The following is a 23894-nucleotide window of genomic DNA, read 5'->3' on the forward strand; positions in this document are numbered from 1 at the left end:
GCTGGGGAGTGCGGGGGACAGATCAGAGCCCATCGAGCTTTTACTCCCACACTTGGAAGTCTAGAGCAGGAGCACTGCCATAGGCTCGAAGTTAGCCTAAGCTAAGCTAAGGAGAGCAAATAAACAAAACAGAACAGAAACATAAACAAACAAAAAGCAACAGCCAAAACCGAGGCCAGCCTGGTCTACAAAGTGAGTTCCAGGACAGCCAGGGCTATACAGAGAACTCCCCCCCCCCCCGCCCCCTGTCTCAAAAAACAAAACAAAACAAACAAACACCCCCCCCTAAAAAAAAGATCTGGGGTAGGCATAAATTCTCTCGGGTCTAGACACCTTTATGGGTTCCACTCTTAGTACCAAAACACAAAACAAAAACTAAGAAGACAATTTATAGAAGTTACAAAAGTTGCAGAGCCCCCCTCCCCCGCTTTTTTTTTCAGGGTGCAAAGGTTGGCACCTAAAGCTTTATGCATGGTAGGCACAAGCTCTACTGCTGAACTACATCTCCAGCCCAGAAACTGTAGTCTTGAGCAGCTATTATGCTTACAGTTCTGGAGCAATCCTTCACTCCTAGCTCTGTCTTTATGTTTCATTTAGAGAGTAGAGTTCCACTTGTTCCAGCACTTGGGAGGCAGGAATAAGACCCACACAGGTGTAGACTACAGTGGTCTGTCTACACAGCTAGTCACAGCCTGCCAGGGTTACATAGACCCTGGCTCAACAAGAGCGGCTGCAGAGATGGGTCTGAGGTTAAGAACACTGCCTGATCTTCCAGAGGACTTGGGTTCAATTCCCAGCATCAATTGTCTATAATTCATCTTAGGCTCTGACACCCTTTCTTGGCCACTGTGGGCACTAAGCATGGATATTGGGTACAGACACATATGCAGACAAAACACTCATACAAAAAAGAAGTGGGGTCCAGGAAATTTCTTCCTTTTTCCTTGTCTTAAGTCATTGTTCTATTCTTGTGACGAGACACCAAGACAACTCTTAGGAAAGAAAGCATTTAGGTGAAGCTTGTTTACAGTTTCAGAGGTTTAGTCCATTGTAACCATGACGGGGTGGCAGAAATACTACTAGACAGTAGCTGAGAGTGCTACATCCAGATGAGAAGATAGCAGGAAGAAAAACACTGGACATGCCCACAGTGACAAACTTCCTTCAAGAAGGCCACACCCACTCCAACAAGCCAGGCCCCCTAATACATCTCAAGAGTGCCACATCTATGAGCTGGTGTCAGCTATTCTTATTCAAACCACCACACTTCTGTTCCAGGCTTTTTGGTACATTCTCTTCATTTGGAATAATGGAATTTTAAGTGGCTGGTGATCTTAAATGCAATCTAGACCAGCTCTGCATTTTCCCTAGACAGCTAGCAACAGTTTGGCCTGTAGTCAAAGCCCATCTGAATGTCTCTGTTGGTACACAGACTGAAAATGACCGAGCCGACTTCACTTTGGGATTCTCTATAGTTCTGCAGTATAGCTTAACAGTTCGGTGATTTATGTTGGAAGGAGGCCTGTAGGGTCCTCCTTTGTGGCTTGGGAGGAAACAACATGCTTTAGCAATCTCAGCGCAGCTAGCAGCGTGACAGCCACACCTAATTTTGTGAGCAGGAGGCAGGAGCATTACTTGTATCTGGATGATGGCATAAATGTGATTCAGTCCTGTGATCCTTCAAACAAAACTTGAGGTTGAATTCCTTTTTGTTCTGGTAGATAAGGAAGAGTATTGAGTACCCCAGAAAACAGACAAGGGTACTCTGACAGATGGAGAGAAGGTCGCCCAGGGCAGGGGGCAGCCTGGAACTGGGTACTATAGCAACACTCTGAGAATTAGCCTATGAATTAAAGGATGGTTGCATTCAAGGGGTCTGGCCAGGCAAAGAATGGCCAGGTCTTTTGTCATCCAACACTGAGAAGATTGTGTTGCTGGTGTGTGATTTGAGTTCAGATGCATGCAGACAGCTTCATGCTGCAGAGGTGACTTTACTCCTGTGTCTTACTTCATACAAGTATGCAAACCAGAGTGTTCCAAGCAGGGAGGCAGCAGGAACGACCCACCCTGGTATCCTGATGTGGGCAGTAGGCAGTCAAGGATTTTGGTGATTTCTGTTGTTAGTAGGAATTTCAAAACAATTTTTAAAACGAAGAGTAACATTCCTTTTAATATATCTAGTTCCCACCCCTCCAGACAATGTCAGTGATAAAATACTACTTTCTCATAGGGACAGGCATATAAACTTTCTACAAACAATTATCAGTGTTTCTTGGTACATCACAGGAATAAAACAAGTACCAGTGGTGAGGCTATACACAGCAGCAAGAGTAAACAGAAAGCAAGTGATGCCTGAGGTAACAGATGGCTTTCCTTTCCTTTTGTGGTTACTCTATCACTGAGCTAACATGCTTGGCCTGATGAAAAAAATAAAAAACTTGTTAATAAGAAATGGGTATGTCTGTGATGGGCCTTTTGGGAGATTTGTTGCTGTTGTTGGTGGAATGATTTCTGTTGTTGTTGTTGTTATTGTTGTTTGGGTTTGATTGGTGTGTTGTTTGAGACAAGGTCTCTGGTAGACCAGATAGACCTCAGCTTGGAAGATGACCTTGAACGCCTAGTCTTCCTGCCTCCACCTCACAAGCTAAGATTACAAATACGTGCTACCACCCTCCTCTGGGCTTCTGGCTTTTCAGTTTGTATTTGTTCATCTGTTGTTTTAGGTTCAGTCCTAAAAAAACAAAAGCAAAACAGCAAACCTCCTGCATTTAATGCATTAAAGCAATTATTTGCTGGGTATAGTAGCACATGCCTGTGACCTAAGTTCTTCGGAGCCAGAGGCAGGAGAATCAGAAATGTAAGGGCAGCCTGGGCTACACAGTGAGGTTTTGTCTTGTTTTTAATTAAAAAAAGGAAAAGGAAAAGAGAGAGAGAGGGAGAGAGAGAGGGAGAGGGAGAGGGAGAGGGAGAAGGAGAGGGAGAGGGAGAGGGGGAGGGAGAGGGAGAGGGAGAGGGGGAGGGAGAGGGAGAGAGTAAAAGAAAAAGAAAGAGAGCGAGCAATCATTTGTTTGCTTAGGATTCTGCCTTTTTGGCAGGACTCAGTGGAGTCAGCTTATCACAAAATGGTCTGCTGAAGCTGGAACTGCCTAGAGGGTCCTTTTCTCTCATTCCTATCTGGTATCCTGGCTTGGATGAGATGAACTGTGCTCCAGGGCCTGGCTAGGCATCTTTTACCTTGTGGCCTCTTAACACAGATGGTTTGAACTTCTTCACTGCATGACTGAGTCTGTCCTGTCTTGTGGTTGTCTTCTACTAGACTACAAAGCAGACACTGCCAGATTCTCTTCATGCTCAAAAGTATAAGTCCATTACTGGTACACTGTGTGGTCAAAGCACCAACAGAGCTAGCCCAGATTCAGGGTGCATGGGTATGGGGTAGAGGATTATATTTCATGATGGAGGCCTATGGTGGCTGTCTCTGGAAGCATCATTTACCTCAGGTTGTTTCTGTCATAACAAGGTACTGCTTTCACAGCCCCCCCCCCCCTTGGTTTTTTCGAGACAGGGTTTCTCTGTGTAGCCCTGGCTGTCCTGGAACACACTCTGTAGACCAGGCTGGCCTCGAATTCAGAAATTCACCTGCTTCTGCCTCCCAAGTGCTGGGATTAAAGGCATGCACCACCACTGCCCGGCTGCTTTCACACTTTTGCCTTTAGGAATAACAAACTTATTAAGCTGCACGAGGTAAGTTTTTTTTTTTTTTTTTAAGAAAAAAACTAGACTTTTATAATTGTTAATAAATTTTGGTTCTAAATGGGAAGATGACCTCTAGATGGGTTCCTTCCCTCCTCCACCCCAAACCCCCAGGGACACAGTGGCCTCTAGATGGATTGATTCTTAAAGGGAAACAACAGATGGTAGGGCTCCTAACATAGCAATAATATTTGACAGAAAATATTTGATTTGCCAAAATCTAAAATCCAGACTGAGCACAGATCACCCTTGAAGCATGTATGGTCAAATGATCAACACATACTGATCATTACCTGAGTGTCAGACCAATTCTCTGACTCCCTGCAGAGAGCAGAGGGTCTTGGAGATCAAAACCCATTTCTCCCCTGGAAGGCTCGGTGTTTTAAGTGTTTTTTTGTGGTCTGGAATGGGTTCCCCTCTCCTAATTTGGGGTTGGTAAATTAAACAACAGGGAGCTGATGGGCCCACAGTTTCAGGAAAACATGTCCAGGACTAGCCTGGACCAATCACCAAGAAGAGAACCCCTGCTGACAGGAGAAAAAGCACACAAACAAGGTCTTTGTCTCATGTCAAGAGGACGAGGAAGAAGCCAGATATTTGTCATCTTTATCTATAACCTGTTTCTTTGTCCGCACATCTGTATAGCCCAGCGGTTCTCAACCTTGTTAATGCTGTGACCCTTTAATACAGTTCTCATGTTGTGGTGACCCAAATATAAAAACTGTTTTTGTTACTATTTCATAAGTATAATTTGCTACTGTGAATTGTAAATATCTGTGTTTTCCGATGATGTTTTCTTAGGTGACAAACAGGCTGTGACTCGATGGTCTATCCGAGACCTAGGAGTCTCTTGAGACTACCAAGGCCAGAAGATTACATCTCAGCCCCACAGAATCCATATAACTGACAGGACCAACATGACTCCTGTCACTCCTAGTTAATCCCCCAATGTATGTGCAGTAGAGCTTTGGATTAGACTCTCTTTATAAATGTAGTGTCTCATTTTCTTCTCACTATAAATAGCTGGTGAGGACCTAGGCGTCCTGTGAATGTTTACATTTTGTAAAAAAGGTCATAACCTCCTCAGTTCTTATAAGGCTTTAGATGCAGACCCCTGGGAAGAAACAGAGGTAATTCTTCACTCGGGGTTCCTCTTTTCGGAAGTTAAGGCCCTTTAGGCCGAGTTCTGGCCTCCTCTGCCCGACTTTTGTCTTTCTAGAGCAGACTCTTGGGGGGCAAGACCTGAGAGCTTCCTGTTCAAGTTCATAAGGCAGACTAGGCCCCGGCTTACTGTCTAAGGGGTGAGGAATGAGTGGGACACAGGCATCCCATGTATTTGGGGCCCTGACTTCTTTTAAAACAATGTCCAGCGGTGGGTTGCCTTCAGCATCGCGACTATTGGTTTCTCTCCACACTGACCAGAGGAGCAACTACTATCCCTAACCAGCCCCTCAGCAAAAGGGGGCTGAGTGCCTTGTACCCACACTCTGGGCTCCTCACTCAGCCGAAGCGGCTCCGGGGGTCGGGCTCTTCTCCTCTCGGTCCCGCCGGCTCCCACCACGGCCAGTCCCGGGCCGCTGTTCTTCCCCCTCCTCCCGCTCACCCGGAGTGTTCTCCGGCTCCCGCTTTGTTGCCCGGGCTTGTTTCTGCCCCGGGCGCGCCGCCGGCCCAGTGCCAGGTCACGTGCGTTAGTGACAACCTCTCGCAGGGCGGCCCCGGAGGCCCCCGCGCAGCCGATTGGTCGGCCTGCGGCTGGCGCGGCTCGGGGCGGGGCTGGGAAGCCGATCAGCTGTTCCCAGAGCTGCACAACAACAAAAGGACCCGGACGGGCCGGCGGCGGCCAGGGCAGCGACCGCAGCGCAGGAGCCCGGCCTGCCGCAGCTACCTCAGCACCCGCAGCTCTGCTCGGCTCACGTAAGTGCGGGCTACACAGGCGGGAGGGCGGCGGTTGGTTGCCCGCTCTCTGGCTTTCATGCCGGACTCTCTCCCTGCCGTGACGAGCACGGCGACACCGAGAACCTGCGGGTGACGGGAAACCTGCTCCGTTACCCGGAGACCCGCCCGACCCCTCCTGACCTCGCGCATCACCGAGCCTGCACCTGTGGGGAGAGCACTTCCCGTCGCTTCCGTCCTCATCAGTTTGGTCGCTGGCACTTGGGGTGTGCTAGAGACTGCTGTGGGTTCTAAATACTTCGTTTCAGTCGCGACCGCCCTGCGAGGCCCCAACATTGCTTATTTAAGCGGAGGAAACTTGGAGGCACAGAAAGTAATTTTAAGGCCACACAGCTAACTAAAAGGAAGCGGTGTTTACTATTTGCAGAGGGATTTCACGTGCAATTCCTTCATTTTGCTTCCACTTTCACGGTGTGTTTACTCCGTGTAAAAGTTCAGAGCAGATTAACGGGGAACCCCTTTCCACCTGTTAACTCCTTAAAGACTAAAGGAGTTCCTGGCTGAAAGAGCTCTTTCAGAATGCTGAGTAGTTTTGAGCTTGGGTCTTCGGACCGACATCATTACAAATGCCCCAAGATCTTTCTCCCCCCCCCCCCCCTTTGGTTTTATTCGAGACAGGGTTTCTCTGTATAGCCCTGGTTGTCCTGGAACTCACTTTGTACACCAGGCTGGCCTCGAACTCAGAAATCTGCCTGCTTCTGCCTCCCAAGTGCTGGGATTAAAGGCGTGCACCACCACGCCCGGCTATGCCCCCAAGATCTTAAAAATCACATCTTTGGTGGTGATTGTAAGGTGTGAAAACACTAGGCAGCTTGTACAAGCCTCAGCCACTATAATTTTCAAAGTCCTTGCTGGAAACCATGGCCTACTAATTTTTGTGACCAGTGTCTCTTTTGTTTTTCATCTTGTCTTTTACTCCTTTCTGCTCCCTAGTGTATTTCTCATGGAAACGACTGCTTTCAAAAGTTAAGGTTAACAAAGCAGTGAATTACCAACCTAACCGCTCTCTGTTCACTGTTTTCAGACTTCTGAACAGGATGTGGTAAGTCCTTGTAAATTAGCTAAATAGACAGAGGTGTAAGGAGCACAGGCAACTCTTTTGGCTTGGTATTTTTGTAGTTCAAAATTGATTTTTAAATTACTTGAATCAAAGGTGGCCCATGCCACCAAGTACTAAACAGGTGGCAGTGGGAGAATCAGTTCAAGGCCATCCCTTGTTTCTGACTAAAAGAACAAACCTTTTTATTAGCATCTTTGTTTTTTTGAACTGCTAGGTTCTCTTCTTCCACCATGTATATTCTGGGGATCACACTCAAGCCATCAGGCTTGCCACCATACACGTTGCCATGTTGAGTTATCTTTCTGGCCCATAAGAAATCATTTTTGTTTGTTTGTTTTGTTTTAATTTATTTATTATTATATCCAAGTACACTGTAGCTGTCTTCAGATGCACCAGAAGTGGGCATCAGATCTCATTATGGATGGTTGTGAGCCACCATGTGGTTGCTGGGATTTGAACTCAGGACTTTCAGAAGAGCAGTCGGCACTCTTAACCACTGAGCCAGCTTTCCAGCCCCACAAGTAATCGTTTTAAGGTTGCTTTTCATCAGTATGTTTAGCCAGCTGGTATTTCAAAACTGCATTCATCAAAGTTGTGGGTGCTTTTGTTGTTGTTTTTAATTTTAAAAGATGTTTTTGGAGCCTCCTGCTGGCAGCCAAAGCCACTGAAAAGTGCTAGTCTCTGAAGTTTTTAGAATCAGGCTGGAAGGAGCCTGAGGTCATGTGCAGGGAAAAGCAAGGAAGGCACCAGGTTGAAAGGATTCCTGCCCTACTGCTGCCTCAAGACACCAGCTCACTTGCTGTTGGGCAAGTTATTTTCACTTCATTCTGGAGCTCAGTTTCCTCATCACAGGTCAGAGAAATAAATCTCTCAACTGCCTATCACAAACCATAAGCATTCTGAGATATATGTATATGTACATATATATGTATATATATATATATATGTACACACACACACACACACACACACACACACACACACATATATATCCTTCAAAGAAAAAAATATATAACTAATTCCCACATGTGGTAGAAGGACCAAGTTTCCAAAATCAACAGTTAAGTCCACACCATCTTTCCCTGGGTATGTATCTCAAAACTGAGAAAAGTGCCTGCTGGGTGGTGGTGGCCCATGCTTTTAATCCCAGCACTAAAAAGGCAGGCAGATCTCTCAGGAGTTTGTGGCCAGTCTGATCTACAGAGTGACTTCCAGGACAGCTAAAGCTACACAGAGAAACTGTCTCAAAACAAAAACAAAAACCAAACCAAGAAAGGCATACCAGCAAGATCTTACAAAGTAATCACTCCACTGTAAGTTCTCAAAGGAGAATGTTTTACCCACAAGTAAACTCAGCTACTTTCTCTGTCCACAAAATATTTTACTCATATGTGATAAACAAGATAAAATGTTAAATTTTAGGTATGACTTTTAAAAAATTATGCCTATAAGAAAACCAAAAAACAAAGAACAAAGGAAAATGGGCCAGATGCTAACAATGATTAGACAGAGTGGTAGAACAGAATCAATTCATCTTCATGTTCTCAACTTATTATGACTTACTTTTGTTCATCTTGGAGATTAAAAAGAAGATAGCATGTATTTTTGTAATGCAGGATAGATATTTTATATTTTTGGTTGTGAGCCTAGCCTTTAACGGCTGAGCCATCTCTCCAGCCCAATAGAGATATTTTAAAGCAAGCAAACAGTAATGGGTAACACTTCTTGGGTAGATGATCAATGACCATATGGGCAAACTCTGAAGCCTTGCTGCTCCTCTTGGTTTCTACAAAGAACCTGCTCCCCTCTTGGAGCTACCATCTCTGGGGAGGTGCCAAAAGGAATAGTGGCTATTAGAAGGGTCATTTTCTGGGTCATCTGTGGAAGGACAGGGTATTCAAGTTTAGGATGAGTTTTAAAAGATGTTTAATTTTTATCTCCCCCCCCCCACACACATGTACAGAGAGACTAGATAGATGAGAGAACATGCATGTAGGTACTTGCAGAGGCCAGAAGAGGGCATGAGATCCTTTGGAGCTGGAGTTAGAGGCAGTTGTGAACCACCCGTGGGGATGGGCATCAAACTCTAGACCTTTTGCAGGAAAGCAAACACTCTTAACTGCTTAACTATCTCTTCAGCCCCTAGGATTTTTTTTTTAAAAACACAACAGCACTATCTTATGTGGATGCTTAAATTTTCAGTACTTATGTTAACTACCAAAAACATCATTACAATGACATGTAATTGATATAAAATTATTAATGAGATATTTAATGTTTTTCAGTACCAAATCTTTCCAATACATTCCAGTATATACCTTATATGAGTGGCATAATCAGATGCAAAGTTCTCACAGGAAATACTTAAAGCATATTTAGGTTTTTTTTTTAAAAAGATTTATTTATTTATTTATTTATTTATTTATTTATTATATGTAAGTACACTGTAGCTGTCCTCAGACACTCCAGAAGAGGGAGTCAGATCTCGTTATGGATGGTTGCGAGCCAACATGTGGTTGCTGGGATTTGAACTCCTGACCTTCGGAAGAACAGTTGGGTGCTCTTACCCACTGAGCCATCTCACCAGCCCACATATTTAGGTTTTTTGTTTTAAGAATAGTTTATTGAGGCTGGGTGGTGGTGGTGCATGCCGTTAATCCCAGCACTTGGGAGGCAGAGGCAGGTGGATTTCTGAGTTCGAGGCCAGCCTGGTCTACAAAGTGAGTTCCAGGACAGCCAGGACTATACAGAGAAACCCTGTTTTGAAAAACAAAACAAACAAACAAAAACAAAAAAAATAGTTTATTGAGTATACAAGGGAGCAGTTGGCTGGGTAAAAGCTAGAATACTCCCTGCCTGGCTTTGTGTTTGGTTGATAAAGTTTACAGCTGAAAAAGATGTAGTTGAAAGTTTGACTCAAATATCAGTTTACTTAAGTTGGGTTAAAATTGAAAATTAAGGGATGGGAATATGGTATATATACCTTTAATCTTGGAGTGGGCAGGCAGAGACAGGTTGCTTTCCTGTGAGTTTGTAGTCAGGCTGGTCTCCATCAAAAGTTCTGGGGTAGGCACATAATAAGACCTAGTTTTTATTTAAAAACAAAGCAACCTAAATTGAGGGACTGGCAAGACAGTTCAGTGTGCACAGGTATGTGCTAGTGTACACATACATACATGAAAAATTTTAGCCAGGCATTGATGGTACATGCCCTTAATCCCAGCACTTGGGAGTCAGAAGCTGGAGGATCTCTTGAGGTTGAAACTCGCCTGGTGTACAAAATGAGTTAGTTCCAGGGCTTCACAGAGAAAACCTGTCTTGAAAGAAAGAAAAAAATTAAAAAAAAAAAAAGTAAACCAACAGAAGTTTTAAATGTTAAGATTTAAGCAGGGCATGGTAGAGTCCAGATATTACAGGCATATCCAGCCTCCCTGGGTTTGGCTGTAGCTAAAGGAGGCAGTTTGCAGTTGCCCCAATACCCTTGATTCCAGCCATATTTTGTGGCTTGTGGTCACTGATAGGGCCTGAATCCAAGTGCCAAGTTTGTCCCAAGGTGGTATCATAGGTGGAGGTTAAGGCTCTCACTCAGGATCACTGACGAATTCTCCTGTGGGTTCTCTCTACTCCACAGCAGTTCTAGTTAATCAGGACATACACCTTAATACTTAGGCGCGCTCAGCTCATTCAGCATAGTTGTACTTGGACTGATAGTTGCCCTCGTAACCTAAGATAAATTGGGAACGTTTGAAAGTGTCTTTACTCCCTCTTTCTTACATGCGCAAAACCTTTCATGTACACTCAACCTCATAATGACTCATTCTTTGGGTCAGGCAGACCACACAGTCCATTTTTTTTATAATTTCTCTTGATTTCTATTAGTCTGCAGTCCTCACAACCTGCTCATGTTCTTTCCAAGACAGTTTCAAAAAAACTGGTTACGCAAGTGATATTTCCTGTTTACCCACTTTTAATAATTAATGGCTGGGGATGATACATTACAACCCCAAAGTGTTTTAATGTCGTATTTTGAGATGTTTTGCCCTTATATGCAAACAGTTGTGGCATTCTATTTTATAAAAGAGAGTGGCCACAGATGTTTTAGCTGCACAGCCCAACTATTCTTTAAAGATGCTTTTGAAAGTGAGCTGGGTGTTGTATGTAATGTATGCAATCTTAGCTGATGCAGAAAGATCACTGTTTCAAACCAACCTGGACTAGAGTTAGAGTGAGACCCTGTCCAAAACAAAGCAGAGTCTATTTGTCATTCCTGTTGTGTTGATACTTCCTAAATTTGCACACCTGGCTAAAACCACACCCCCAAACTTCTATTCTACTGCCTAAGGTCTCTAACATGATACATTCCCCTAAGTCAGCACAGCAGAGATGGATGCATCTGTATTCCTGCCTCTAAATGCTCTCCCTAAAACTCAACTTATCCAGAAACCTAGTTCTTCCTGACCACCCCTCCCCCTTTTTTCTTCTGAGACAGCATTTCTCTGTAGTCTTAGCTGTCCTGTAGATCAGGCTGCTTACCAACTCCTGAGAGACCTGCCTGCCTCTGCCTCCTGAGTGCTGGAATTAAAAGCACGGCCACCACTGCTAGATTTTTTGGGTTTTTGTTTTTAAAATAGCATTTCACTATGTTACCTCAAGATGGCCAAGAAATTTGATCCTTTAGTCACAATTTGTCAAATGCTAAGGTTAATTTTCTTTTTTTTTTTTTTCTTAAGATTTATTGTATGTATATGAGTACACTATTGCTGTCTTCAGACACACCACAAGAGGGCATTGGATCCCATTACAGATGGTTGAGCCACGATGTGGGTTTTGGGAATTGAACTCAGGACCTCTGGAAGAACAGCCAGTGTTTAACCAAGCTGAGCCACCTCTCCAGCCACCCAGGGGTTTCTCTTCTTAATTTCTTCCCTCTAAGGTCCTGCAGGATCTGGTCCTACTTGGCCCCTAGCTTCTTCTTGTGACCCTGTCTGGATCTTAAGCTATCTGAACACTGCCATGCTCTTGCTTATGCAGGCTTTCATAGTATTCTGTCTGCCTCTTCTCCACTTCAGATCTCAGGTATCCAAGGTCACTTACTGGAAAGCTACACTAAGGAGGTCTGAGAACCATCTAGTATTATTTCTGCTACATCCATAATTGCTCCGTTTCACTTTCTATGGGATTCTTTTTCACTGCTGGCCCCCTGTGTCCAGTACTATGCCTTATAAATAGTAGGTATTCACTAAATATTTGTAGAGTAACAGTTGATTTGTGCAGGGAACTTTGAGCCAGGAAAGCAAAGAAATATTCTTGAGAAAATAATTAAAATTTCTTCTTTTTTTAAAAGATTTATTTCTTATTTATTATATGTAAGTACACTGTAGCTGTCTTCAGACACTCCAGAAGAGGGCGTCAGATCTCGTTACAGATGGTTGTGAGCCAACATGTGGTTGCTGGGACTTGAACTCCGGACCTTCGGAAGAGCAGTCAGGTGCTCTTGCCCACTGAGCCATCTCACCAGCCCTAAAATTTATTCTTGATGTGTGTTCAGTTTACTATGCTCTCAGATAGCCAGGTAGAAATGGGCACTTTTAACTGTACTTTGTGCTTAGATAAAATAAGCTGGGTTTTGTCATTTAGAACTCACCAGAACTACCTAAAGTAGGAGCCATTATCAATTGAAGTTGTGTAGCTTCCTAAATCTTTTTTTAAAATGTGTATGTGTAGCACATGTGTTGGGGTTGGAGGATAAGTATAAGTTGGTTCTCTCCTTCTACTGTGTTTGTCTCGGGGATCAAAGTGAAGTCATTAGGCTTAGACCTAAAGGCAAGTGCCTTTACCACTGAGCTATCTTACTAGCTCATCTTCCTAACTCCCCCCAACATAGCCCCCCAGATTTATCTATTTTATTTTTTGTTTGTTTGTTTTTGTTTTGTCTTGAGACAGGGTTTCTCTGTATAGCCCTGGCTGTCCTGGAACTCACTTTGTAGACCAGGATGGCCTCGAACTCAGAAATCTGCCTGCCTCTGCCTCCCAAGTGCTGGGATTAAAGGTGTGCGCCACCACCACCCGGCTTATTTATTTTATGTGTATAAGTGTTTTACCTGCATGTGTGTATATGTACTATGTGTATGCCAGGTGCCCTCTGGAGGATGTTAGATCTCCTGGAATTGGAGTTTACAGATGATTGTGAGCCACTATGTAGGTGCTGGGAACTGAACTGGTTATCTGCAAGAGCAACTCATGATCTTAACCATATTGTCTCTCTAGCTCCATCTATCTAAGCTTTAAAGTGAGAAAGGGGGAAACCAAGGTTTGAGTAACATGTGCACACTGACTCCTGACCCACTCACTCCACAGAGAATAGTGTTGCCAGCCCCAGTTCTTGCATGGGTAAGTTTCCACAGTATAAAATTTCCCCATGCCAGTAATATACAACAAATATAAGATATATTGAAAGACATACATAATGAATACAAACAGCAGGACAATAGGGTAGGGAAATGATGGCTTGTGGAAGCAAGAGAGGATTGGAAGTAAAGGCCAACCTTATCTCCAAAAACAAAAAAAACAGGAAACAAAACAAAAAAAAAAAACCTCAAACAACAACAGCAGCAACAAACTCACAACAAATAAAAATAAATCGCCATCTTCTGTTTTATTTTAGGGATGATGACTCTTCTTGCTCTTCATCTAAGTTGAAGAAACACTGTGCACTTTAATCTCTCGTCTGTGATATTGGGCCAACTGAAGACAGGGTTTTGAAATCTCAGCTATAAAGATATCTAGCCAAAATCTCAATCTTGCCTTAACAATGTTTCAGAGACTGAATAAAATGTTTGTAGGCGAAGTCACTACTTCTTCCAGCCAAGAACCAGAATTCAGTGAGAAAGAAGATGATGAATGGATTCTTGTTGACTTCATAGGTAAGGCATACGCAACAATTAATGGTCACAAGAAGTGGCATCAAACAAGCTGTGTAGCTGACAATAATCTTACATACTCTTGATCCTCCTGCCTTTATTTCCCCACCACACTTGGCTCAAAAGTGGGAACTTCTGGGGCTGGAGGCTCAGCAGTAAAGTGCTTCTGCACAAACATAGACCTTCTTAGTGTCCTCAAACATATATACATATATACAGAGAAAATGTGAACTCTTAGTTTTGTAACCCCTAAAGCCTGGTCCAAGTAGAGGTGCTTTGATAGGAAACCCTCATATGAGAAACAGGAAAGCACAGGGCTCATAATAAAAGAAGTCCTAATGCCATTCTTCAATGTCTGTGTAACAGTACACAGAGATTGGAAATTATAATTGTTACAAGCAAATATAAATGCCTTTGTGAGCATCTGTTAATATAGTATTGTCCTTTATTCTGTGTTTGATCTTGACGGGTGACTCCACAACTGACTTGTACCCTCCTGTATGCACTGTGGCTCACAATCTAGATACCTGCCCTGGTTTCTCAGCAGAGGAAGAGGAAGAAGATGAAGACATTGGTGAAGAGTCCTCAGCAGAGCACACTTCTGTCTTCTCCTGTTTACCTGCATCTTTGGAATGCTTGACTGACACCAGTGATTCCTGCTTCCTTCAGTTTGAGTCCTGTCCAATGGAGGAGAGCTGGTTCATCACTCCTCCCCCATGTTTTACAGCAGGTGGATTAACCACTATCAAGGTGGAAACAAGTCCTATGGAAAACCTTCTCATTGAACATCCCAGCATGTCTGTCTATGCTGTGCACAACTCCTGTCCTGGTCTCAGTGAGGCGAGTTGTGGAAATGATGAATATAACTCAAGTGGTCCCAGGTATGCTACAAGCACTTCATTCTCTGCATAAGTAGTCTGATAAGCAAAATTTTATTTCTACACAGAACAAAGCTAAGGCTTTAGAAGACTTAAAACTAATTGTGCTAGAAATTTACTTAAGTAACTTGGGCTATAAATACAACATTCAGGTCAAGATAGAGTTTTATAAGGTTATTAATTGTAGCATGCCTCAGTTGTATAATAGCCATCTCCTTTATAAAATCATGCTACTGAAGGGAAATGAAAAGACTAGTATTTCTGATAAGTATATTAGAATGTAATTCTGGTATATTATAGACTAGATTATTTTAGGGTATTAAATTCATGTCTCAAAATTGATTTTCTTCTATATATTCTTAGCTAAGTCATCTTAAATGGTGCTTAATCTTGAAAATCCAAGTATTTGTTCCGAGGGCTGCTCTCAGAATTCAGAAATGATGTTCTGTTACATGGTAGTCCGAAATGGAGATAGGTGAAGACCCAGTAAGCTCAGGGAAGAGAAGTGAGTTAAGATTAGTGTGTTCCAAATCCACCTTCCAGATACTCTGTGGCCTTCATCAAGAGAACATTCTCAGTAATACATCTGAGATGATTCTCACAAAAACCAAGTCCTCTTCTCCATCTCATCTGCTTACAGTCTGGCTAATCCATCATGCATGTCCATGGAACATGCCCTGTGACATCAAAGCATGTTGTGAGTGTTGCCACTGACTTATTCCTTTTTGTAGGTAGAGGATTCAGGTAAGTCTGGATCCTTTGGAGTACTGCACTGTCATCTGAAGGGCTCCTTTTGCATGGTTTAGGCTGTGGCTTCACTGGACCACTGTATATAGCTGGTTTCCCATCGATGGAGTATAAATAAAACTCAGGCAATGCTAACCTTTCTAGAATTACTAACCTCTTAAAACAGATACATTTTAGCAAGGCTAAATATATTTCCTCTTTCTTGTACCAAAACAAAAATCATGTCTTTATACAATCACAAAGTACCAGGCATAATCTGGGTCTTCAAGTGGCACTTTATTGAAAGCCATAATTTTGCCGAGTTAAGTGTTTTCAGCATCCCAACTAAAATATTTTAATTGCTTTATAGTTGCTTTAAGCATTTCTTCAGTTCTTAAAAATTCTTCCCTACTGATTCTGATGATTAGGGACTAGAAAGATGGCTCAGTTATTAAGAGCACTGGTGGTTCTTTCATGTAACCCAAGTTCAAGTCCCAGAATCCATGTCTGCTCATGACTGTGTCTCCAGTCCCTGTGTATGATGCCATCTTCTGGCCTCTATGGGTACTGCAGGGGTGTGGTGCAGATTTACAAGCAGGCAAAGCATTCATATACACACAAATGAATAAAATCTCAAAAAATTTATACTTATAAAAAATAACATGGTTAACAAATTATCACTTTTAATTTATTTACTGGCAGTTGATACTTTTCAGTACTAATGTACATTTGTGTGTGTATAGTCAGCAGCTTTGCATAGTAATATATTACAGTAGATATTCATTGCCAAAAATTTAAATATGTAGAAATGACATCCCTCAAGATCCACAGATGAATACTATTAACACCCCAGGAATATTCTTTGTTGTTTTTACTATATGGGCTCATACCAGTAACTATTCGCCTATACTCTGAACCCATGCTTTCTATACTATTAATGCACATATGTAGAGTACAACTAAAACAAATAGCATTAAGAAATTACTAGAGGGCTGGGATGCAGCGCAGTGGTAGTGTTTCAGATCATACTCTAATCTCCCCTAAGAACCTAGCCCCAGACAGCACTTCATCAACTTTATTCAACCAGCATCTGGGTACTGTATCTAGGACCTTAGTGTTTGTAACTTGATGCCACAGAAGTTGGTTTTGCATTCCTACGTCATAAGTATTAACATGTAGGTAGGACCAACAAACAGATAGCTTCATAAATGAATTATCAAAGGCCAGACATGGTGGTATGTGATTGTAATCCCAGCATTTAGGAGAGTGAGGCAGGAGGATCACTAGTGTAAGAGCAGCTTGAAATACACAGTGAGATACTGTCTCAAAAGGGCTATATATGTACATATGTTTCTAAATCAAGGTAGAATCAAGTGTTACTAAAATGGCAAGACTTTATATAGTATACAGTCCTTACTTTTGAGCAAGCAATAAACCCTGTCCTTCAAACACATTACTTCTACTCTGTCCTCAGGGATATCAGTAGAAACCACATGAGTATGAAGCTAAGTACTTATAATGGCTTTAGAGTGTATGTTTTATTGCATCTTAGCCTTTATTGTTTGTGAAAGTTTATGAACAACCATAATTTTAAGTAATATATGTCTTCAATTGCCCATAGTACCTCAGTTTTAATAAAGAAAAATGACCATGTCCTAGGAGTAAAGTTAAAATGGCATTTTAAATCTTACTAGTGATTTAATAGTTCACCATTTAACATTTGTAGGGCCAGAAAAAGCTGCTTATAAGACTCACGGGCACAGAGTAAGTATGTTTACTTTGGGACCATATGATCTGTGTTATCAGTCTGAGCAGGGAGACTAGGAACTCAAATGCCCACCTTCTAACAATCATTGAGTTTATATTAGCTTTTTTTTCCTATTTGCTTGTTTCTTTCTTTTATACTTTTATTTTTCCCTACTACTAGGGATCAAGCCCAGGGCCTTGTACATACTGGACAAGCATTCTACCATTGAGCTGCATCCCAACCCTCTGTTAATTTCCTAGTGGGATCTTTTAGTTCTACTGTGTGTATGCATGTGTATGCATGCATATGTATATATTTCCTCTGATCATTTTTAGACAAAATATGTATACCCTTCCTGAATAAAATAACTGGTAAAAAATCTTAAAACTCAGACTGGCATATAGCTCAGTTTATAGAGTGCTTGCCTGGTGTACAAGAAAACTTAGGTTCAGCTGCTAGTGAATAAACTGGATGTGGTGGTGCACACCTATAAACACAGCCCTAGAGGGGTACAGGTGGGAGAATCACAAGTTCAAGGTCTTTCCTGGCTAAATTGAGAGCTTGAAGCTGTCTGGATAGAATAACCTATTCAGGAATCATCTTATTCATCACAGTTGTGCTGAGAATGTAGCTATCTGGTCAAGCATTTGTCAGCTGTGCAAGAGGCCTGAGATCAGTACACAGCACTGCAGAAAATGAACTTTGTTATGTGTTAATATAGCTTATACTAGTTCAACTTGATTGGCTTTTAGTATAGAAAACAATCTTACTATATACAACCATGTTCTAAGATACATGGTTTTTGGGTTGGGTTGGGTTTGGGTTTTTGAGACAGTTTCTCTATGTAGCCCTGATTGTCCTGGAACTAAAACTCTGTAGACTACAGTGGCTTCCAAATTCAGAGATCTACCTGCCTCTGCCTCTTGAATGCTAGGATTAACGCTACAGCCTGGCTTAAGATACTGGTCTTAAAGCACTTCCATATAAATGTCATTCCAAAATATGTACTTCTGTGGCATAAATAAAAAACTGATGTGTGTAATAGGCATTGACTTCTTACCTAGAAAAATGTCAAGTTGGTGGAATGTCCTTATATGCATTTCTATGAAATATGATTCACATGTTACCTAGGATATTTTACTTGTATCCAGAAATCATCTGCGAAGGTACTGTTGATATATATGCTTTTTGATCAAATTTGAAAATTAAGAATGAAATATCTTCAAAACAGTTGAAAGCTGGGTGTGATGGTCCATACTGGTAATTCCAGCATGTGGGAAGCTGAGGCAGGAGGATCAATAACTCAAGGCAAGTGTAAGCTACATAAGAAATTGAAGGCCATTCATCCTAAGCTACATGAGATTCTGTCTCAGAAAATTAAATAGAATTGCAGGTATTCAGTAGACGTAAGTTCTCCTGGAGAACCACAGCACATTTTAATTTAGCCATCTCTGGACAATACAGTCTATGTTTCTATTAAAATTAATCTTTCAGCTAGGAGTTATGACACATTTGTAATTCTAAAACTTGGGAGGCTGAAGGAGGAGGATGGCAAAATTGAGGGTAGCCTGGGCTTAATATCAAGACCAACCTCAAAAACAGTAACATAACAGTTGATTGGTATCTCCCTCCTACCACTCTCATCAAATGGTCATAAAATCTAAGTCTATCATCCACGAGACTCCAAGTTCTTACCCAACCATATACAAATAAGTGTAAAAAAATCAAATTACTAAGTATCTTTTTTAGTAATATACTCTGTTATTGATACACTTACTTTGGTCTATTTCAGAATGGAAGCCCAGAGTGAAATGGGGAAGCACATTCACTGCTGTGTGGCAGCACTTGCTGCTCAGGCAACATTTTTGGAACAACCCAAGAGTTTTCGCCCTTCCCAGTGGATAAAAGGACACAGTGAAAGACAGTCTTTGAACAGAAATGGTCTCCGTCGCCAGAACCTTACCAGGGATTGCCACACTCGACAAATGAAGCACAGTGGCTGGGTGGTTCACCAGCCCTGCCCACGCCAGTACAATTACTGAGAATGTTGAGTTATGTTGGTTTGTTTCCTTAGGTTTTGTGCATATGTATTGGATGTGTGTGTGTACAATGAAAGTGCTGTCTCCTTCCAGCCAAGTGAAGACCAATCGCCTAGTGTATCAGTGTGTTTAGACACTATCACAACCAGATTTTTGTGCTGTGTTTCACATAATGCCTTGCTCCTGACAATTACTTTTTAAAAAACCTTTTAGCATATTTTTGGAAACATATCAATACAGTGACAGTGTTTGGGGTTGTCTTTAAGTACAGTAAGGTATATATATGAGTTAGCATCTTAAGGACATTTCTAACCCCAAGTCTAAGAGTAGACATCTTTTCAATTTCCTTTATTTTGTATTATTTAATCTTTTGTGTAAGCAAAAATCTATTCTCAGGGTCAGCCATATACTTTATTGACCAGTACTTGATAGCCTTTTCTGTATATAATGAGTACATTTTTACACTAACACAAGCATTAACAGGTGATTTTTTGCCATGGATATAATGGAATTAATGGTTGAACTTACTTTTGAAAGAAAACTTGACATATTTCTGTATATATGTTTTTTTTTCTCCCAGATTAGTCATTGTAGTTCATTGTGGAATTCAGGTACATTAACTTTGGTGAACAATATATTCAGTAATTCTGATGTGACTCCACGATATGGTACAAATACTACAGATGTCGTGGCCAAAAGCATTTGTTTCATATGCAGAGGGAAAAATCAGACCCATGAGATGATATCTGGAATCTATTTGTAGATAACCCACAGAGCAGTCAGTATTTGGAGATGTCTAGATTCCTAACTGCCAGCTCAGCTAAAAATGCACAAGCCCAGGCACTCAGTGACGTCATGCTTGTGTCTGCCACAAGAAAGGGAGAGAAACAGTGGTAACTCCTCAGACATGGAGCCTGTCTTCCCAAGGGATTTCTGGTGGCATCTGTTTGCGCCTAAGTGAAGATTGATGGGTTGGTTTCCACAAGCTTTCGTTTTTAAACTTCACAATATCCTTAGCCACTTTGGCCTCTCTTTCCTCCACAGCAGGCGAGTACTAATACTTACCACAGCAGGAGAGTACTAATACTTACCACAGCAGGCGAGTACTAATACTTACCACAGCAGGCGGGTACTAATACTTACCTCCCTCACAGAGTTGTGAGGATTGTATACTGATTGGAAGTGGGGCTGTCAGAACTGAACTCTGTGAACTTTCAGGGTCTTTCTCCTGAACCTAGTTGTGGGAGGCTACGGCAGTTTACTGCCATGATTATTCTTCAGGGTTGGTGCTAATGAGGCTAGAGCACAGGGTTCCACTCATATATACCAGTTAACGTGGTGTAGAGGAAAGTCCATTCTCTTACCTCTATCTGGTCAGCTCTTAAAGAATAGTTTTGGTGGATTTTGATGAGCCATCCACACTTGCTGGAAGATTAAACACATTTACAGCTTGAAGCACATTCTAATACCATTGCCGCATATTCAAAGTGCTCATTTCCCTAGCCCCTTTGCAACCATAACTAAACATTTGTTTATGAAATAATTTCAAGGAAAAAAAGAAACATACTGTTATGTGAAGTATTATTCCTGAAGCAGCTTGATGCAGGGAACCCTGGGAAACTTTCAGGAAGGTACAGTGCTTTTCTCTGATGAGGCTGGGCATTTAGAGCTGCAGTCAGATGGGGAAGAGAGTTAACACTGGCTCTGATTAGGTGCCAGGCAGGATGTCTCCTAAGAACAGGAATCTAGACTTAATTCTTTCCTTAAGTCTTTTCCATATTGACTTCCCCTTTTATTTATTTGTTTTCTAATTAAGGGGCCAAGTCTGTAGAGTTTGTTAAACTGAGAAGTTGTTACTATTTGTTGTCATGGAGGTGTGCATATTTTATACCACAGCTATTATAGGGTCATATGTTGGTAACTTGAAATAGACCAGTTAAGTGTCTTCTGGACAAAGGTTCTGAATCCATGTAGCTTTGCCCCTACTCCCTTACATCACACGAAAGCTGTCTTACAAGCTGGAAGTTCAGCCGTCAGAATTTGTTTGGCCAGCATGAATTGGTTTATGTATTAAACTATACTTTTTTTTTTGTTTTTTTAAAAACCTTCCCACCACATTTATTTATCCCTTAAGTACACTTACATCTCTGTCACTTACCGACTTTTCATTTGCTTTGTCTATGCTTAGTGTTTTGTTCCTGTAAATCAGCAAACAATCAATTATTGGGATTTTTTCTTTGGGGTTAAGATTACCACACCACCTATAGTAAGTGGGTAGCACACTGTGGTTTTTGTGTGAGAATCTAACATTTATATCTAAAATTGGCAAGTTTTTAATCACTAGGTGTTTTGTTAGGCAACTATAAGTCTAATAACACAGAACAATTTTTTTGAAACCTGGCCAAAAATACATTTTATGAGTTAATTACTCATTATCATCATCACCATCATTTTGCTATTATACCTACTAGTGGTTTACAGTGTTCTTCAATGCACTGAAAGTACAAGTAAGAAGACCCCAAGAGTTGAGGATGTAGCTTAGTGGTAGAGGATTTGCCTAGCATGTGCAAGGTCCTGAGTTCCATCCCCAGCACTGTAGGATGAAAACAAAATAAGCAAGACTCCAGAATTCAGTAGTACTGACCATTTCTAAACCAATAGCCTAGAATAATGCTTGCAAAGTCTGGAATACATGGTATGTATCAGTCATACATCTGGAGTCTTAATTTTTTAGCTTTTATAGTAGACCCCACATTCCCCAAAGTTTGTATTTTATGTTCAGCATTTTAGAATGTGTATTCTGTTAATTACTATATCCTGGGTTATATTCTGTACTGTACATAGCTACTTAAAGCTCGCCATACTTATCTTTTGTGACAATTTGTATTTGTATGGTTGCATAGGTGGGGAATTTTTTGCAAGATGAAAAAAGGTTGGATTTTACTTGCCACTGCAGAAAGTTCAAAACAAAACAGAACATTAACTTTCTGTATATTTTTCCAATTCCCATGCAGACTGTTCTTGTTTTATTAGGTCTTTGGTTTTAGCAAAAAGAGTGTTTACTTAAAATGTGTGAGGGTTCATATGTCTGGTTGTCGTTTTTGTTTCTCAAATCTGTACAGGTTTACAGTCTTCGCTTTTGTTAAAGTTTGAATTGCTTTGCTATTTTGCTCTGTCCTCACAGAGGTATTCAGTCTCTGTATACTCTTAAAAGAAGAAAAAGCAAAGGAGGGTATCTTTATTCTTTATCGTTTTCTTTGAGTTGGAAACAAAAGTATGTATGAAGGACTACAACTAGAAGATAGACATGCATTTAAATAGGCTAGTGGAAAAAAGTTTTTACCGTTTTCTTTCTGTTTTAGAGACAGTTAAAAGACTGCTCCTTGTACTGGGAGATACCAGTGTATGCTTCTATTGTTGCCTTGAAATTATCTTTTTATTTTTTAAGGCCTATAGATACTATTACCTTTAAAGTCTTTAAAGTTAGGTTTCATGCCAGCAGCCTCTAATGTATTATAAATGGCAACCCTATCTTCTTATTCTGTTAAAATTGTATATGAACACCTGTCTATTTTACAAACTTACATATATGACAGTGTTGTCTACTTTGTCATAGGCCAGTTTCTCTTGAAATGTGACACCAATTCAAGTGGCTTAGGTGCAGGGAGAGACCAAGAATAGATGCAGAGAGGCAGGAAGAGAAGTTACTATTCAGAGGAAGGCAGCTTAAATGGATGATGTTCTGTGTATCATTGATAAGTTTCCTTGTGGTATTGAAAAATGTTTCTAATTGTACTTGCCTGATGTTTTAGTATTGTTTTCTAGATGGACTTGTAAAAACCAAACCGTGATTTGTGAGGTTAGAAGTGTGTATTTGGGGGCCTCAGGTGTGTGTGTGGTTTTATTTTCCTCCAGACGTTTTGAACTTTAGTCAATAATTGTGTGTGTTATTTTTAAGAAGTAACTTTTATTTTTTCTCTAGTAAAATTGTGAACACATTTTCCTTCTGAAGGCAGGATATGAGCTATGGATTCTGAAAAGTATTGTAGGTTGTACTATGTGCCTTCTTAGTGTGTTTATGGGCACAATGTTTTCTCTCATCAACTTGAAACTTAAAAGGGACATTTTGGTTAGATTACTGTACACCAATCTATGCATAAATGGCAGCTTGTTTTCTTGAGCCACTATCTAATTGTTCTTTTTTTATATATAAATTTTTTTATATTGATTGGGTCAGAGATGGTCAGTTTTATACAGAATGAACAGCACAGCACTTTGCCAAAAAACCCCAAAAAACAAAAAACATGTAGCATTGCTTAACCATTGTGTATTAATACCAGTTCTTTGTAATGGGTTCAGTAGTGCATTTTGCACTGCACAGAGTTTTTAAATCTGTCAGTAAATAAAATGTCCTTTAACTTAACATGTGGAGGATTCTTTTATCTTCATGGTCATTACTCTTGAAAGTAATACAACTTACTTAAAGCACTTGCTATTTAGCATTGCTTTGTGCAAAAAGTTGTTTGATATGCACTGTAAATGTTTCTTTTCAAAGCATGTTACTGAACACATGAAATCTCAATATTCAATAACTGCTGGGGTAGAAGTATTGTTGCAAATACAAGGCCAGCTTGGGCTACATAGCAAAACCCTGTCTTTTTAAAAAGCCTTTGTTAACACATATACTATCGTGTGTGTGTGTGTGTGTATGTATGTGTGTGTGTGTGTGTGTGTATATATATATATGTGTGTGTGTGTGTGTGTATATATATATACATACATACATACATACACACACACACATATTTTTCCATCTAA

At 41.1% G+C, this 23894-nt stretch overlaps 1 protein-coding gene across 2 annotated transcripts; it reads left to right on the plus strand.

Moving 5' to 3' along the window:
- Positions 1–5560: 5560 nt before the first annotated feature.
- On the plus strand, positions 5561–23499 carry Trp53inp1 (transformation related protein 53 inducible nuclear protein 1). Of its 2 annotated transcripts, NM_001199105.2 has the most exons (5): positions 5561–5667; positions 13431–13689; positions 14210–14567; positions 17017–17054; positions 18830–23499. In NM_001199105.2, the coding sequence occupies exons 2-4, from the start codon at positions 13578–13580 to the stop codon at positions 17036–17038; spliced, it is 492 nt and encodes a 163-aa protein (NP_001186034.1). In that variant the 5' UTR covers positions 5561–5667; positions 13431–13577; the 3' UTR covers positions 17039–17054; positions 18830–23499. The 2 variants fall into 2 exon arrangements, with proteins under 2 accessions (NP_001186034.1, NP_068697.1); NM_021897.4 differs by lacking the exon at positions 17017–17054.
- Positions 23500–23894: the final 395 nt, after the last annotated feature.

This window comes from Mus musculus, chromosome 4, assembly GCF_000001635.26.
Source record: "Mus musculus strain C57BL/6J chromosome 4, GRCm38.p6 C57BL/6J".
NCBI classification, from domain to species: domain Eukaryota; kingdom Metazoa; phylum Chordata; class Mammalia; order Rodentia; family Muridae; genus Mus; species Mus musculus.

Coding starts and splice junctions, on each gene's coding strand:
- Trp53inp1 (NM_021897.4), top strand. CDS start 13,578: ATGTTTCAGAGACTGAATAAAATGTTTGTAGGCGAAGTCACTACTTCT. Junction 13,690..14,209: donor GATTCTTGTTGACTTCATAG/GTAAGGCATACG, acceptor CTCACAATCTAG/ATACCTGCCCTGGTTTCTCA. Junction 14,568..18,829: donor TATAACTCAAGTGGTCCCAG/GTATGCTACAAG, acceptor GGTCTATTTCAG/AATGGAAGCCCAGAGTGAAA.